General features: G+C 44.1%; 1 protein-coding gene across 1 annotated transcript; it reads right to left on the bottom strand.

Moving 5' to 3' along the window:
- Positions 1-56: 56 nt before the first annotated feature.
- On the bottom strand, positions 57-15,169 carry LOC307124556 (ectonucleoside triphosphate diphosphohydrolase 2-like). Its single transcript, XM_079813873.1, has 9 exons — positions 14,952-15,169; positions 14,217-14,334; positions 12,387-12,537; positions 11,763-11,922; positions 11,399-11,626; positions 11,025-11,288; positions 2,122-2,241; positions 698-832; positions 57-607 (listed from the first exon to the last, which is right to left on the bottom strand). Exons 1-9 carry the CDS (start codon positions 15,057-15,059, stop codon positions 401-403), a joined length of 1,491 nt encoding a protein of 496 aa, XP_079669999.1. The 5' UTR covers positions 15,060-15,169; the 3' UTR covers positions 57-400.
- Between the last annotated feature and the right edge of the window lie 463 nt (positions 15,170-15,632).

The following is a 15,632-nucleotide window of genomic DNA, read 5'->3' as shown; positions in this document are numbered from 1 at the left end:
CAGCGTTAGACATATTTAATTAATGTCTTAATTCAAAACTTCACATAAATCTTCATGAATTCCACATTAATTTTACTGCAAATTACATTACAAAACACATGAACAATCCGACTTAAAAAAAAAAAAAAAAGGCAATACAGAAGTTTGAACTTACATAGTGTGCAGCCTTATTGCTTATTATTTAAGGAATGATCAAGGGTAACAACTAGGGATGCACCGATGTATCGGCCACCGATATTTATCGGACAATTTTATTATCAATTTACAACCATCGGCATATTGGCTATAGCATGAAAAAGGCAGATAACAAACCAGTTTATTAACGAACTGTGTGAAGGCACTGAGCTGTGTAATATATGCTGCCTAATCCAAGATTATAATGTAATATCCTGCTGCATCCCTAGAAACAACATAATTGAGTAGCATTCCTTTGGTAGGATCGCAGCAGAAACAATCCAGATGCGATAAGAAGTGCTGAAAAGAGGAAAGTGACAGCACGCCAGGCATCCGTGCGCAGTGCTTTTCTCAGTAGCACATTTTCAGCAGGCAGCATGTTGCTTAAACTTAGCATGTAGCCAAGGGACCAGCCGACAGAGTTGTCTTCAGCCTGCAAACCAAAGTAACATGTAAACATTGGCTTGACAGGATATGATAACTTAGCCTAAAACTACATAGAGCTGTCTTCCTGTGGGCTTACTTTTCCCTGAAAGGAGATGTGTGGGAAGGAGAGATCACTGAAGCCATATCCATCGATCAGGAGCACCCGCAGAAGAATGGAATCTGCACAGTAATCCCTCAAATGGTTCCCCTCATCAGGAAAATTATTTTGCATCTGATAGAGAGCGAGTTAGAAAGAGCAATATGCCTGAGGAAATATTTAAAAGGTAATCACATTTAAGTTTAATTAAAAACTAGCCTTAGGAATTATTAGCTCTGACAAGTCTGTTAAAATACTTGACTGTTCGATTGAATTCCATGAACAGCTAAAACAGCCTAAATATTGCATCAGTTGTTAATGATTCAATCAAACAATGCAGACTCCTCTGCATTGTTTGATTGAATCATTAACAACTGATGCAATATTTAGAACATACTAAATGTTTTTTTTTATATAGAGTGAAAATGCAAGTTGTCGTAATCTATAATGTTGTTCTTAGGTTTGGTCAATTATTGACAAGAAAGTCATCTTAAAGGGTTAGTTCACCCAAAAATGAAAATTCTGTCATTAATTACTCACCCTCATGTCGTTCGACACCCGTAAGACCTCTGTTCATCTTCGGAACACAAATGAAGATATTTTTGTTGAAAGCTGATGGCTGAGAAAGGCTTCAGATAGGCCTCCATTGGCATTCAGTACATTTACACTCCCAAGATCCATAAAAGGCACTTAAAACGTTGTTACAAAGTCCATCTCACCACAGTGACTCTACAATAATTTTACGATGCAACGACAATAGTTTTTGTGCGCAAAAAAAAAAATCAAAATAACGACTTTATTCAACCTCTTCTTGTCTTCCGTGTGTGCCTCCACGACGCATGCGCGAGAATATGACGTAGCGCCGGGGTTCGGGAATCCATGAAATGCACACTTTAACCCCATTTTGAGAACTACGCCGAGACCTAAAGCACGATCAATGTAGAATTCAACAGCCTAGATACGCGCGTCTTCCTCTGCTTGTAAACAAATCTCCTCCTCGCTTCTGGGTCATGTGTCCGAACGCCGGATCTGCGTCATATTCTCGCGCATGCGTCGTGGAGGCACACACGGAAGACAATACAAGTTGGATAAAGGTGTTATTTTGATTTTTTTTGCGCACAAAAACTATTGTCGTCGCATCGTAAAATTATTGTAGAGTCACTGTGGTGAGATGGACTTTGTAACAACGTTTTAAGTGCCTTTTATGAGTCTTGGGAGTGTAAATGTACTGAATGCCAATGGAGGCCTATCTGAAGCCTTTCTCAGCCATCAGCTTTCAACAAAAATATCTTCATTTGTGTTCCGAAGATGAAACGGAGGTCTTACGGGTGTCGAACGACATGAGGGTGAGTAATTAATGACAGAATTTTCATTTTTGGGTGAACTAACCCTTTAAAGTCAAACTGAACTCTTCGGGGTGGTACCTCCTGAAAGCTCATGTTGCAGACGACACGGGTAGCATCCTCTAAATCTGCTGGAGACGTGATGGTGATGCCTGCAGCATTTTGGAGGAACAAATGAGTGTAGAAAAATGCAGAAAATGCCTGTGCCAAATAAGGAGAGATGGGAATCGTAAAACATTCAACACTTTACAGAGTTTGATTCACGAAAAAAGAACCAGCTCATAAGGGTCATTCATTCGATAGTCGGACCACATTGATTGCACTGTATGTTTTTGATTCACTAAAAATAACTGATTTAGAGAGACATTTCGTCCCCTTGGAATTATAAGGTTCTATCTGACATTTTTGTCAAAATTGAGTTATTCACATATTCTTATTCTGTGACAACTTCTTTACATTATGTGATGTTGTTTTTTAAGTTTTTTGGAACTTTTTATTTAGAAAATAAAAAGGTTCTTTCTACAGTCAAATGGAATGCAAAAAACTTTAATGCTCAATATCTTCAAACTAGTCAGAATGCAGACAGAACGTCTAAGGTTACGAATGTAACCTCTGTTCCCTGAGAACAGGGAACGAGCGCTGCGTCTAGCTGACGCTATGGGGAACGCCCTCGGCGTGACTGGTGTCTGAAGCTACTATCGAATCACGGCAAAGTCTTTGACCGACGTCAGCCCATGACGTCATCAACGTGCGACCCGGAAGTATAAAAGGGCGCCGTGCCAACACATACACATCTTCTCGTCTGAAGGGACTGTATGGCAGATAGGCCCTGAAGCATGGCAACGCGACGCAGCGCTCGTTCCCTGTTCTCAGGGAACAGAGGTTACATACGTAACCTTAGACGTTCCCTTTCGAAAGGGAACTCTCGCTGCGTCTAGCTGACGCTATGGGGAACGATATACCAACGCCGCCATGCTGAGGGGAGTGTCTGCCCATTGGCAGTGACAACTGTCAACTCAAGTAATTCATAGAAAAACCTGAGCGATTCCCCCTCAGGTCCTGGGCTGACAGTGACAGCACTCCCTACGGGCATAGCCCAAGCTATACAACTAAACGGAACCCTAACGCACTGCGTGGAGTTCCATCTAGACAGCTCGAAGGCCCGGGACCACTACTTCCAAAGAAGGGGTCCCTTCAAGGGAATGTGGCTAGGGGACCCGAAGGAACCCCAGCCAGTCACTACTCGGGAAATGTTCTCCCGAGTGCCACCAGGGAGGCCTGACCTGGTGCCCTAAGTGTTATGGACACTTCGGTTTAGCCAACCCTGTCTGTTCAAACAGAGCCTCTGGATGGTGCCCAAGGGGCGTCCAAGCTAAGGGACTGAAACACAGGCAGTCTTACTTAGCCCGGAACTCAGAGACGGGTTATCCAAGAGAGCAACACTCAGCGTAGTGCTTTTCAACCCTTGCTATCGAGGGGAGTCTGCCTGCTCAAATCAAGGATCTACCAGGTGCTTGTGTTTCAAAGCAGTAGGGAGGCCGAAAGGGCCTTAATGACTGATCTAACAGGGAGGCCTCATGAGAGGCCTACGACCGTCTGACCAGGCTCAGGCGGCTGAGCACTCATAGACGACCCTCATTGAGGGGAGCAGCTGAGCTTGCCTGGCGAGTAACCTCCAGCTGTAGGCCCAACTACCACAATTTCTCACAGAGAACTGGTAATCAAAGTGCCTAGCTCAGGAACTTCAACTTCAAGGAGGCCCTGTGGGCCTACTACTTGATAGCGGGTATTCCAGGGAGGCCTATAGAGGCCTACTACCTAACCGCAAGCCATGCTGGAAACCCAAGCATCCAGGCTCGGGACTCCGTCCTCAGGGAGGCCTTAGTGAGGCCTACTACCTGACAGCAATACCGCCTGCTGAGGTTACCCTTGTTTTCTCAAGGAGGCCTATGGAGGCCTACTACTTGACAGTCAAGCTACGCAGGCTAGTCGGGCATCCTGTTTAAGGAACCCGTCCTCAAGGGAGGCCTATTTAAGGCCTACTACCTGATTACCAGCCTTTAGGGAGGCCTGGAGAGGCCTACTACCTGATTGCAATACGTGCTAAATGACTGGGTCCCAGGAACACCTCAGGGAGGCCTGATGGGGCCTACTACCTCGTTCGAGTGACCACCATCTGGGACTCGACAGTCAAGCTACGCAGGCTTTTCGAGCATCCTGATTAAGGAACTCGCCCTCAAGGGAGGCCTATTAAGGCCTACTACCTGATAAGCAGCCTTCAGGGAGGCCTGGAGAGGCCTACTACCTGTTTGCAATACGTGCTAACTGTTTCAAATGACTGGGTCCCAGGAACACATTAGGGAGGCCTGATGGGGCCTACTACCTTGTTCGAGTGACCACAATCTGGGAGCTCACCCTCCGGGAGGCCTATTGAGGCCTACTACCCGACAGTCAAGCTACGCAGGCTTTTCGAGCATCCTGATTAAGGAACTCGCCCTCAAGGGAGGCCTATTAAGGCCTACTACCTGATAACCAGCCTTTAGGGAGGCCTGGAGAGGCCTGCTACCTGTTTGCAATGCGTGCTAACTGTATCAGATGACTGGATGCCAGGAACACCTTAGGGAGGCCTGATGGGGCCTACTACCTTGTTCGAGTGACCACAATCGGGGAGCTCACCCTCCGGGAGGCCTATTGAGGCCTACTACCCGACAGTCAAGCTATGCAGGCTTTTCGAGCATCCTGATTAAGGAACTCGCCCTCAAGGGAGGCCTATTAAGGCCTACTACCTGATAACCAGCCTTTAGGGAGGCCTGGAGAGGCCTGCTACCTGCTTGCAATGCGTGCTAACTGTATCAAATGACTGGATCCCAGGAACGCCTTAGGGAGGCCTGATGGGGCCTACTACCTCGTTCGAGTGACCACAACCTGGGAGCTCACCCTCAGGGAGGCCTATTGAGGCCTACTAGTCGACAGTCAAGCTACGCAGGCTATCCGAGCATCCTGATTAAGGAACTCGCTCTCAAGGGAGGCCTATTGAGGCCTACTACCAGATAATCAGCCTTTAGGGAGGCCTGGAGAGGCCTGCTACCTGTTTGCAATTCGTGCTTAACTGTTTTAGATGACTGTATCCCAGGAACACCTTAGGGAGGCCTGATGGGGCCTACTACCTTAGAATTTAACAGCAGGTCTTCAGGGAGGCCTGATGAGGCCTACAACCTGCCTCTGGGAGTGTCACCCTCAGAAAGGCCTAGTAAGGTCTTAGAGTTAACAGCAGGCCTTCAGGGAGGCCTGATGATGCCTACAACCTGCCTCTGGTAGTGATCACAACCTGAGAGCTCACCCTCAGGGAGGCCTAATAAGGCCTTACAACTAACAGCGGGCCTTCAGGGAGGCCTGATGAGGCCTACAACCTGATAGCCGCCAGGCTAGCTGTCCCGATGCGCACATCGGTACATACCTCCAGTGAGGCCTGGTTGAGGCCTTCCAACTGAAAACGCGCCTTGTTCAAGAGGCCTACTGAGGCCTACAATTGACAGCCGACCTTCAGGAGAGCGTATTTGCCCCTTTTTAACCTGATAGCCAGCTAGGCTAGCAGTACCTTGATGCCTCAGCATTGGCACCTGCCTTACTAGAGCCTCCGATCTAAGTGGTACATATTACCTACGGTGGCGGTGCCTCAGCAACGTGCCTCCTTCATCCACATCCCAACTGACGCCTCAGCGTTCAGTCGTTGATGAATACCCAACTCTATACAGGAAACCTGGGGTCTGTAAGAAATACATATTTTTAGTGTAATACACAAAAATGACCACTCTCACCTGCGGCATGCTGAGCGAAGACTCATTGTGCGGTTCTCACCACCATGTTCTACCGCCCTTGAATGCCTGAAAGGGGCGTTCTCACTGAGCAGGTCCGGGCGGGCCGTCAGAACATAGTTCTACTCATCATGGGCCCGCCTCAGGCCTGATGTAAGAAGTGCCTGGGTAAAAAATCATTAAAAGACATTAAAAAGGAAAGAGGAGAGGGCTAGGATGTAACCGCCCTCAAGGGAAGTGATCCATCACCAACGCCGAGAGCGTTGGTCCTGGATCACCTCCCTCAGATCCTTTTTCCCCCCCGGGAATCCCGTCTCCTCTGTGCCCTGCCCCTCCACGGAGGGGGGGGGGGGGGGGGGGCACGAGAGGAGACGCTAGCCCTCTGGTCCTGCCTACGGTCCTCAGACCGTGAAGGACCAGGTCCCGCCTGCCTGGGTGGGGGCGCGGATCTCAGCGGTATGCATGTCTTAAATGCCGCTGAACGCGCCTTCGCCTCCCTGAACTTTCCAACCCCCGCCTCAACGGAGGTGCCGAAAAGTTCAGTTGGCGAAACCGGCGAATCGAGGAGAAAGCCTTTCTCTTTCTCCCCGATATCAGCCAGGCTCAGCCACAGATGCCTCTCCGTTACCACCATAGCCGCCATAGAGCGGCCGATGGCAGCAGCAGTCTGCTTGGTGGCCCGGAGAGCAAGATCTGTGGTGCGGCGCAGCTCAGCAACCGCCTCAGGGGACAGCCCGGCCCCCTGGTCGAGATCCTCCAGCAGGTCCGCCTGGTACGCCTGAAACACCGCCATGGTGTGAAAAGCAGCACCAGCCTGACCCACTGCCGTGTATGCCCCTGCCATTAAAGCACAGTTTGAGCTCTCAGTGTTGATGCCCACGAAACGCGAGAAAAGTCCACAAACTTTCCTCGCCAGTCGGTAGCCTCAACACATATCCATATTCCCCTATCCCCTCGACATCAGCGAAGTTAAACGCTGATGCTGATGAATATTGGGTCGAATATGGATTCTTCCATGCCCTCTCGATCTCTGTAAGAAGATCAAGAAGGAATGGAAGGCTCATCTGAGCTGATGGTTTATGGCCAAGGAGAAAACGATCGTGCAATCTACCACGAGCGATCTCTCCTCTAACGCGCCAACATGGCAGCCGCAGCCTGCCTGCAGTACGTTCCATAACATTCATCAGCTCAGCATACACGGTCAGGGTGGCTGAGAGGATTCATACTACTCTCACCAGCCATCCCTAAGAGCACTTGCTGTTTAGTCTCGTTAGCCGCCAGATCGTCGCGACGATCGGCGAGCTGCATCTGAGAACCCATGATGTATGCCAACGCTCAGCCTCAGCTTGAGCGGGACAGCATCATCCAGTCCCAGATGCCAAACTTTCTTCCCTCAGGAAAAAAGCCAGACTAGAGTGGAGCGATCTCAGATTGAAAACCGCTCACACTCACACACAAACAACTTCAAATGAACTTGACTATGCATGCTCTTGATCCCAGGCAGTAAATACACACTCGTGTGTATTAATAATTGAATTTGTTTTACCTTAACTCGTATAGCAGTTCAAACAGACAGTCCCTGAAGACGAGAAAGATGTGTATGTGTTGGCATGGCGCCCTTTTATACTTCCGGGTCGCACGTTGATGACGTCATGGGCTGACGTCGGTCAAAGACTTTGCCGTGATTCGATAGTAGCTTCAGACACCAGTCACGCCGAGGGCGTTCCCCATAGCGTCAGCTAGACGCAGCGAGAGTTCCCTTTCGAAAGGGAACCTTATAATTCCAAGGTGGCGATTTGTTAAGGAATCATACTACACTGATTGTGCTCTGTTTTTGGTTGTGACCGAAATCGTGTACTCTCTTTGTTACAGTGTGCTCAGGCAGGAAGGCAAAGACAGGTAAGTCGACTACTCAAATTAAGTTTAATAAACATTATACTCTGGAGACAGACATGTAGCAACACACTCTATACATAAACGAGACCGAACACAGACTGAACTAAAAAGCAAACAGTAACGAGTTAATAGACAAGACACAGCTGAACAGAACTAAACTAACGAGGGTAACCTTGAGGACAGATGAGTGGCAGGAAACTGAACAAAGGAACGTGACAAACGAAAACAGGAAGTCCGTGAACAAAACTTATGCTGCGTTCCAGGCAACCCGTAACCCGTGTTTTTCCAACCTTCTACCCGTGAAAGTGGACTGGAACGGCAGCCAAACCCGTGACTTCCCACCCGTGAACTCGTACTAGATAGATGTACTCCCAGTTACGAGTTTTGACGTCACATAGCCCGCGAAGCAACAATGGCAGCCCCCTACGGATGCAGTGTTTATGAAAAAAATACACAAATAACGTAAAATAAAAGGTACAACAGCTTTTCTTGCCGTCTGCGCTGTTTTTCTCCTCCGTTTCCCTCAAATAAGCAAGGAGTAAGCACCTTTGGCGATAGAAATGATTGTAAATGAGCATACACCCCGTACGGTCCGCCATGCTTTGTTTACATCTAACTACCACACAATTCCTTGCGTTCAGGCAGTTTGGCGTGACTTTGCCTGGAACACTACAAAGTCGTGAGTCGTGGTTTGAAGTTGTAATTTACGGGCTCAAAAACCTGCCTGGAATGCAGCATTAGTCAAAACAGACAGATATGTAACACTCTTGAGTAGGTACTTATTTTGAACAAGTAATTACTTCACGACCACTAAAAAGATATGTTCTATATAGTAGGCCTATGAATATGGTAAATGGACTGCATTTATATAGCGCTTTTAACAGACCAATGGCCATCCAAAGCGCTTTACACATTGCCTCACATTCACCCATTTACACACCGACGGCATGTAAATGTGTAGTATGAATGTAATCTGGACATACTACTTAATTCGCCATGTTGTCATTATCATGTGACCGACAGCATCAGTTACATCGAAGAAGTAGGTCATCCGGGTACATTTCAGACATACACTATATTGCCAAAATTATTGGGACACTCTTCCAAATAATTGGATTCAGGTGTTCCAATCACTTTCATGTATAAAATCAAGCACCTAGGCATGCAGACTGCTTCTACAAACATCTGTGAAAGAATGGGTTGAATTCAAACGTACTGTGATAGGTTGCCATCTGTACAATAAGTCCATTCATGAAATTTCCTCACTACTAAATATTCCACGGTCAACTGTTAGTGGTGTTATAACAAAGTGGAAGCAATTGGGAACAACAGCAACTCAGCCATGAAGTGGTAGGCCACGTGAAATCACAGAGCGGGGCCAGCGCATGCTGAGGCGAACAGTCGCCAACTTTAGCCAATAGCTACAGACCTCCAAACTTCATGTGGCCTTCAGATTAGTTCAAGAACAGTGCGTAGAGAGCTTCATGAAATGGTTTTACATGGCCGAGCAGCTGCATCTAAACCTTACATCACCAAGTGCAAAGCATCGGATGCAGTGGTGTAAAGCACTGGACTCTAGAGCCGCTGGACTCTAGAGCAGGGGAGACGTGTTCTCTGGAGTGACGAATCACGCTTCTCTGTCTGGCAATCTGATGGACGAATCTGGGTTTGGCAGTTGCCAGGAGAACGGTACTTGCCTGACTGCATTGTGCCAAATGTAAAGTTTGGTGGAGGAGGGATTATGGTGTGGGGTTGTTTTTCAGGGGGCCCCTTAGTTCCAGTGAAAGGAACTCTTAATACTTCAGCATACCAAGACATTTTGGACAATTTCATGCTCCCAACTTCGTGGGAACAGTTTGGGGGTGGCCCCTTCCTGTTCCAACATGACTGTGCACCAGTGCACAAAGCAAGGTCCATAAAGACATGGATGAGCAAGTTTGGTGTGGAGGAACTGACCGGCCTGACCTCAACCCGATAGAACACCTTTGGGATGAATTACAACGAAGACTGCGAGGCAGACTTTCTCGTCCAACATCAGTGCCTGACCTCACAAATGCGCTTCTAAAAGAATGGTCAAAAATTCCCATAAATTCCATAACTCTTCCCAGAAGAGTTGAAGCTGTTATAGCTGCAAAGGGTGTGCCAACTCCATATTAAACCCTATACGGATTAAGAATGGAATGGAATTAAAGTTCATGTGCATGTAAAGACAGGCATCCCAAAAATATAGTGTACTTCTTTTGTCACATACTGTTTTTATGGTATAGGGAAGTATGTGATTTCGGATGCTTAAAAGAACTTAGAACTGACTCATTCGCTCTGGAATCTGTTTACATTGGTTGCATGTTTCTGATTTACTAAAGAGAACCAGCTCATAAGAGTCATTCATTCGATAGTTTGACCACATTGATTGCACTATGAGCTGTATGTTTTTGCTGTAAAAAGAACCAGACTGAGTCGTAAGAGTCATATTGCACTGTATGTTTTTTATTCACAAAAAAAAAAAAAAAACATTATATAGGCTAGTCAAGGGGTTTTTAAACTGGGGTCCGGGGACCCCAAGGGGTCCTCCAGAAGATTCTAAGGGGTCCCCGGAAAATTTCAGAGAATAAAAAGACAAAGCAAAAACGGTTAAAGTCTATCAAACATTCTGTTTCATTTCTAAATGTTTCTCTCCTTTCTTGTTGTACACATTCTTTCCAGAATTTTATATGTTTGCTTTGTATCTTTCTAGTGAGTTTTTCTCTCTTTATTTCCATTTATCTTGGTCACTATACACCCAACATTAAGTATAACCAATTTATGTTTGGGAACAATATGTTGTATTTATAATGTCACACTTATCTTACAGTTTAAATGTATTTTCATACATAAAAATTATAGATGGATTTTAGGAAGGGGGTCCCTCATATAAGGTTCATCATATTTGGGGGTCCTTGGCATCATAAAGTTTAAAAACCCCTGGGCTAGTCAATAATCTGTAATCAGACTACAAGGGTGGTCGCATTGGCCTGTGTCAAGCTATAGATTCAGTAGCCTACCGGTTTTGCAATGTCACTGAAGAATGAGTCTTATAGAGAGTAGCATATTTAAGTACAATGTTCCGTCTGCATATAAGAGGAAGAATGCAGGAGCAAAAACCATTAACCGTCATTTGGTCTATTTTTTTTTTTTTATGGATCAAGTCAGTAAAACTTGTTTAAAAGAATATAATGTAAATGAATGAATAAAAATGTTGAAATGTTTCATAATAAGCACATTAGAAACTCTTACCATAAAGTTGCCTGTAATGTTGGGCTGGAAGACTCCACCAAAGGAGCATTTGGAATAAGAACAGTTGTTAAAAGAAAAGAGACGAGTAACATTTCCCAGGCAATGATTGTAGTTTCCAGTGCCCTTTATTCGCAGGTCATCATCAGGTTTATAGGGAGTTTGTCTTTTATTGCATGGAGTGTCAAACACACTGCCCAACTTTATGGAGTGACTGTGATCTGCGGGATAGCAGGGATGGACTATGGAGCTGTCTGAACCCTGAGTCTATAAGACACATAATGAAAGAGAAAACATCAGATATTATACTCCAAATACTATCACATCAGCTTGTCTGATGGTAATTTAAAAAAACAGTCTAAAGGTTTGCACTTAACCGTGATCAGATGTGCCAGCAGTCTGAGTAACATCTGGTCTCGGCCATAACACAGAAAGCTCTGAGTGTAAATCTGATAGTCTTGTCCGTACAGCCGCAGTTCCATCAGATTGCCCTTGTTCTCCACTGTTTGTTTAGTCACAAAAGTGATCTGAGTAGAAGCTCCGCCAAAGTCCAGCGCACCGACCGTGTCTCTGCCTGGAGACCGCCACTGACCCACAAAACCATACTAGAGAAATTAAGGATTAGAAAGAGAATGTACATAAAACATACAATTATACAGTGGAATTATGTATACGTTAGTCTCTGAAATATATATATTAGATAAAAATATATATTTAATAGAAAAAAACTTCAGACCATACCTTGATAAATTTTTCAAGCAGGTAGTTGACTGTGACCCATCCATAAGCTCCCTCCTCTTGTCCACTTAAGATAGTGGCGCCTTTAAAGCTGAATGGGTAGGTCTTCAGTTTGTCTCCCACTTCCTTCAAAACCTCTTTTGACTCTTTGGGTTTGGAAATACTTTGTGATATGACAAAAGTATATTGGTTATCTGTGATCCATTAAGGAGCATTCCACTCTCAATTTTTTTCCTAAGTACTATGAACATATGATGTGAAACATCATTGCTTTGTCGTTTTTGAAAAAATGCAGAGTGGACATTAAGAAAAGCTATAATGATTAACTCATAAGAGTATATTCAAGGCAAAGTTTATTTATAGCACATTTCATACGCAATGGTCATTCAAAGTGCTTTACATTGAAATAGTATTAAAATAATGATAAAATAATCACAACATGCATGTATGCATAAGAAATAAAAATCCTGAATCACTAAATTCAGAGCGCCCGTCTGGTAAGAGATTTGAGGTTTGTGATTTTACACTGGAACTTTTTGGCGGTGTCTAGTGTCTACCCCAGCTGCAAACACAGTACACATTTTGTCTGTGTACTGTTTTCATCATTTAAACAGCTTTCTAACTCACTTCAGTAGTCTCATGCCTGCTGTGGCCCCGAGATACACAGGAGTGAGTTTGTGTCTTGACTTTGGGATGTCCTGCACAGCCTTTCCCATGCATTCCTCAAGACTACGGGCTGCTCCTCCTTTGACACCTGCATAACTGGAGATCCCATCTCCTGGTTAGGAGAAAGGGGGGAGGGGGGATCAAAAGTAAACTAGTGAAATGGATCCCAATCCTTCTATTCTGGGGGCTTTTGCCGCTTTTAGACAGAACAGTGGAAAGGTGACAGGAAATCAGAAGAGAGGGACAACAGACAAGATTTAAATTAAAATGTAACTGAAAATTGAAAGAAGCTCTACACACAGATGTTCATATATTCTCACACTATTTTATAATAGTTATATTCTATTGTATGTCTAGTGTAATAGTTATATTCTGTTTTGAATAAGTTTCTTTGTGTTTTAGTCCTATTTTTCCTTTTCATGTTTGCCTGAGACCTAGTTTCATGGGCTGCATCCGAAAACTTCTGAGGAAGCATAACATTAAACTGTTATGCTTCCTCAGAAGTCTGTCCAAAATGTTGTGAGGTACCTTCGTGCGCACAGTCATTGCCTACAAGTCAGCTGCAAATTTTCAGATACAGCCCCTCTGTGCAAGTTTGTTCCCTTGATTAATGATTCTGTTCACCTGTCGTTCAATTAAACATCTCATTTAGTCTATCTACTGTATTTATACTCCCTGTTTTGTTCAGTTCTTTGTCTGGTCTCTTTTTGATGACGTGGATGTGTTACCTGAGATTCTCCTGCAAGTTTTTGTGTATTATTGGACTAAAGACTGTTTCCCATGAACTATTCGTCTCTGTGTGCTTATGGTTAGGAGAAAGGGGGGAGGGGGGATCAAAAGTAAACTAGTGAAATGGATCCCAATCCTTCTATTCTGGGGGCTTTTGCCGCTTTTAGACAGAACAGTGGAAAGGTGACAGGAAATCAGAAGAGAGGGACAACAGACAAGATTTAAATTAAAATGTAACTGAAAATTGAAAGAAGCTCTACACACAGATGTTCATATATTCTCACACTATTTTATAATAGTTATATTCTATTGTATGTCTAGTGTAATAGTTATATTCTGTTTTGAATAAGTTTCTTTGTGTTTTAGTCCTATTTTTCCTTTTCATGTTTGCCTGAGACCTAGTTTCATGGGCTGCATCCGAAAACTTAAAAATGCTGCCTTCGGAGGACATTTCAAGGTAGAAAGGCCTGTCTACTGAGATACCTTCACCTGATGGATTTTTGAAGGCAGCATAGATGTATCCTTCGCTGCCTTTGATATCCCACAATCCTATGCGTTCCATTCAGTGACAGTTGAGAATGTTTTCCACTATGGTCATTTCTGGCGAGAAATTACTACTGAAGTAATTCAATATTTATTTAGTTCTCACCAAAGCTTTCTCTATTTTGCTGTAGATCATTAAACTGTTATGCTTCCTCAGAAGTCTGTCCAAAATGTTGTGAGGTACCTTCGTGCGCACAGTCATTGCCTACAAGTCAGCTGCAAATTTTCAGATACAGCCCCTCTGTGCAAGTTTGTTCCCTTGATTAATGATTCTGTTCACCTGTCGTTCAATTAAACATCTCATTTAGTCTATCTACTGTATTTATACTCCCTGTTTTGTTCAGTTCTTTGTCTGGTCTCTTTTTGATGACGTGGATGTGTTACCTGAGATTCTCCTGCAAGTTTTTGTGTATTATTGGACTAAAGACTGTTTCCCATGAACTATTCGTCTCTGTGTGCTTATAACCATCTTGTGACTTTTTCCTTCTTTTTCCTCTATACTTTTTACTGTCTACTCACCCTTTACATGACACTCGCTGTGTTGACTGACTATGCCGGTACCATTCTGCTTGTCTGCTGGCCATTTGTAAATGTATATGGAAGTATGAGTAGATCCAGCATCCAGGACTATTCCATACTGGGGGGAAAAAACAGAAGCTAAAACTGCCAACTGTGGGTATCTGCAGGTCGGAGTTATAGGCGTGCCAAAAGGTCTTTACAATTGTAAATGCATAAGTGTTTTAATGTGTTTCAACCCATCCAACTTCACATATTAGAGGTTCGTTTTGTAGCATTGTGTAGCCTACCTTTCGGCACACCCATGCCCATTACGACCTGCAGCTATCCAGCCTCAAAGATTAAAATGAATGATGGCACTCTTTTTTACTTTTATGTTGTTTGCATTTATAAAAAAAATACTAAACAGTTGTGTTTAAGTCAACTGTTCTTTCAAAACTTTTTTTCAAAATTTAATAAGAGCTTTCACAAGAATCTATTTAAAGTGTCTGATCTATTTGTAGCAGGAGCAACAGCAATCGTGATTCAAAAGCAGCCAGTCAGACTGTCACTAAAGCTGCCAGCTGCGATTCAATGGCTGCCTACCACGTGCCAGAAGATTTCTCTTCCTCTTGACAGATAAGGTTTTTTTTAGAATCAAATCTAATCAGCTCAAACTTTATTTGCCTGTACAGTCTTGTGTCAGTCTTTGTCAGATCTGTAGCCTATTTCACATATGAACAACAAAAAATTCATTACCATGAGCTGAGCTGGTTCTTTGATGTCTTCAAGGTTGATGTTGAGGAGAAGGATGCCTATAAATGAAATAGCTAGAATTGCAAAAGCGGCGCATATTTGCAACTGCATTATAATCTATTGTAAACAAAAATACAGTGACATTTGCTGACCGACTGTAGCAGGCTATATAGCCAGGATGGCTCAGAACCTTTTGATGTTTGACACGTTAACACTAAAGTAAACCAACCTGTCAGACCTGTTTAGGCATGCAAACTGTATAATCTCATCTGTATAAAGAACAAACGTTAATTTATATGAAAAGTCTGACTGGTGAAGTGTGCACTTGTTTTGTGTCAATACTGAATTATTATTATTTATTTTTTTGTAGTATAGATTAGCCAGTAGTCTGTGCTGGAGAACGGTTCCTGAATCATTCCTCCAAAACACCCCAGTGATTCAATGATGCAGGCCATGGGAGGTGTTCAAATTCACTTTTTCTTGTTCATCAAACCACTCTGTCACAGTTTTGCTGTGTGTATTGGAGCATTATTATCCTGATAAATGGCACCACCTTCAGGGAACAAACCATTGGGTGCACATGGTCCTCCAGAATGTTTGGGTAGTCCTTGGCAGTGACACACCCATCTAGCACAAGTAGTAGGCCTAGGTAATGCTATGATATTGCAGCCCAAACCATGATCC

This window comes from Gobio gobio (genome assembly GCF_949357685.1).
Source record: "Gobio gobio genome assembly, chromosome: 4".
Lineage (NCBI taxonomy): Eukaryota > Metazoa > Chordata > Actinopteri > Cypriniformes > Gobionidae > Gobio > Gobio gobio.
The sequence above is the reverse complement of the archived record's forward strand: the minus strand, read 5'-3'. Positions and strand labels throughout refer to the sequence as shown.

Excerpts from the sequence above, each read along its gene's own strand:
- LOC307124556 (XM_079813873.1), bottom strand. The coding sequence starts at position 15,059 with ATGCAGTTGCAAATATGCGCCGCTTTTGCAATTCTAGCTATTTCATTT. Across the intron at positions 12,538-14,216 it reads CAGCGAGTGTCATGTAAAGG|GAGATGGGATCTCCAGTTAT; the intron begins GTGAGTAGACAG and ends TCTCCTAACCAG. Across the intron at positions 833-2,121 it reads GCAACATGAGCTTTCAGGAG|ATGCAAAATAATTTTCCTGA; the intron begins GTACCACCCCGA and ends GCTCTCTATCAG.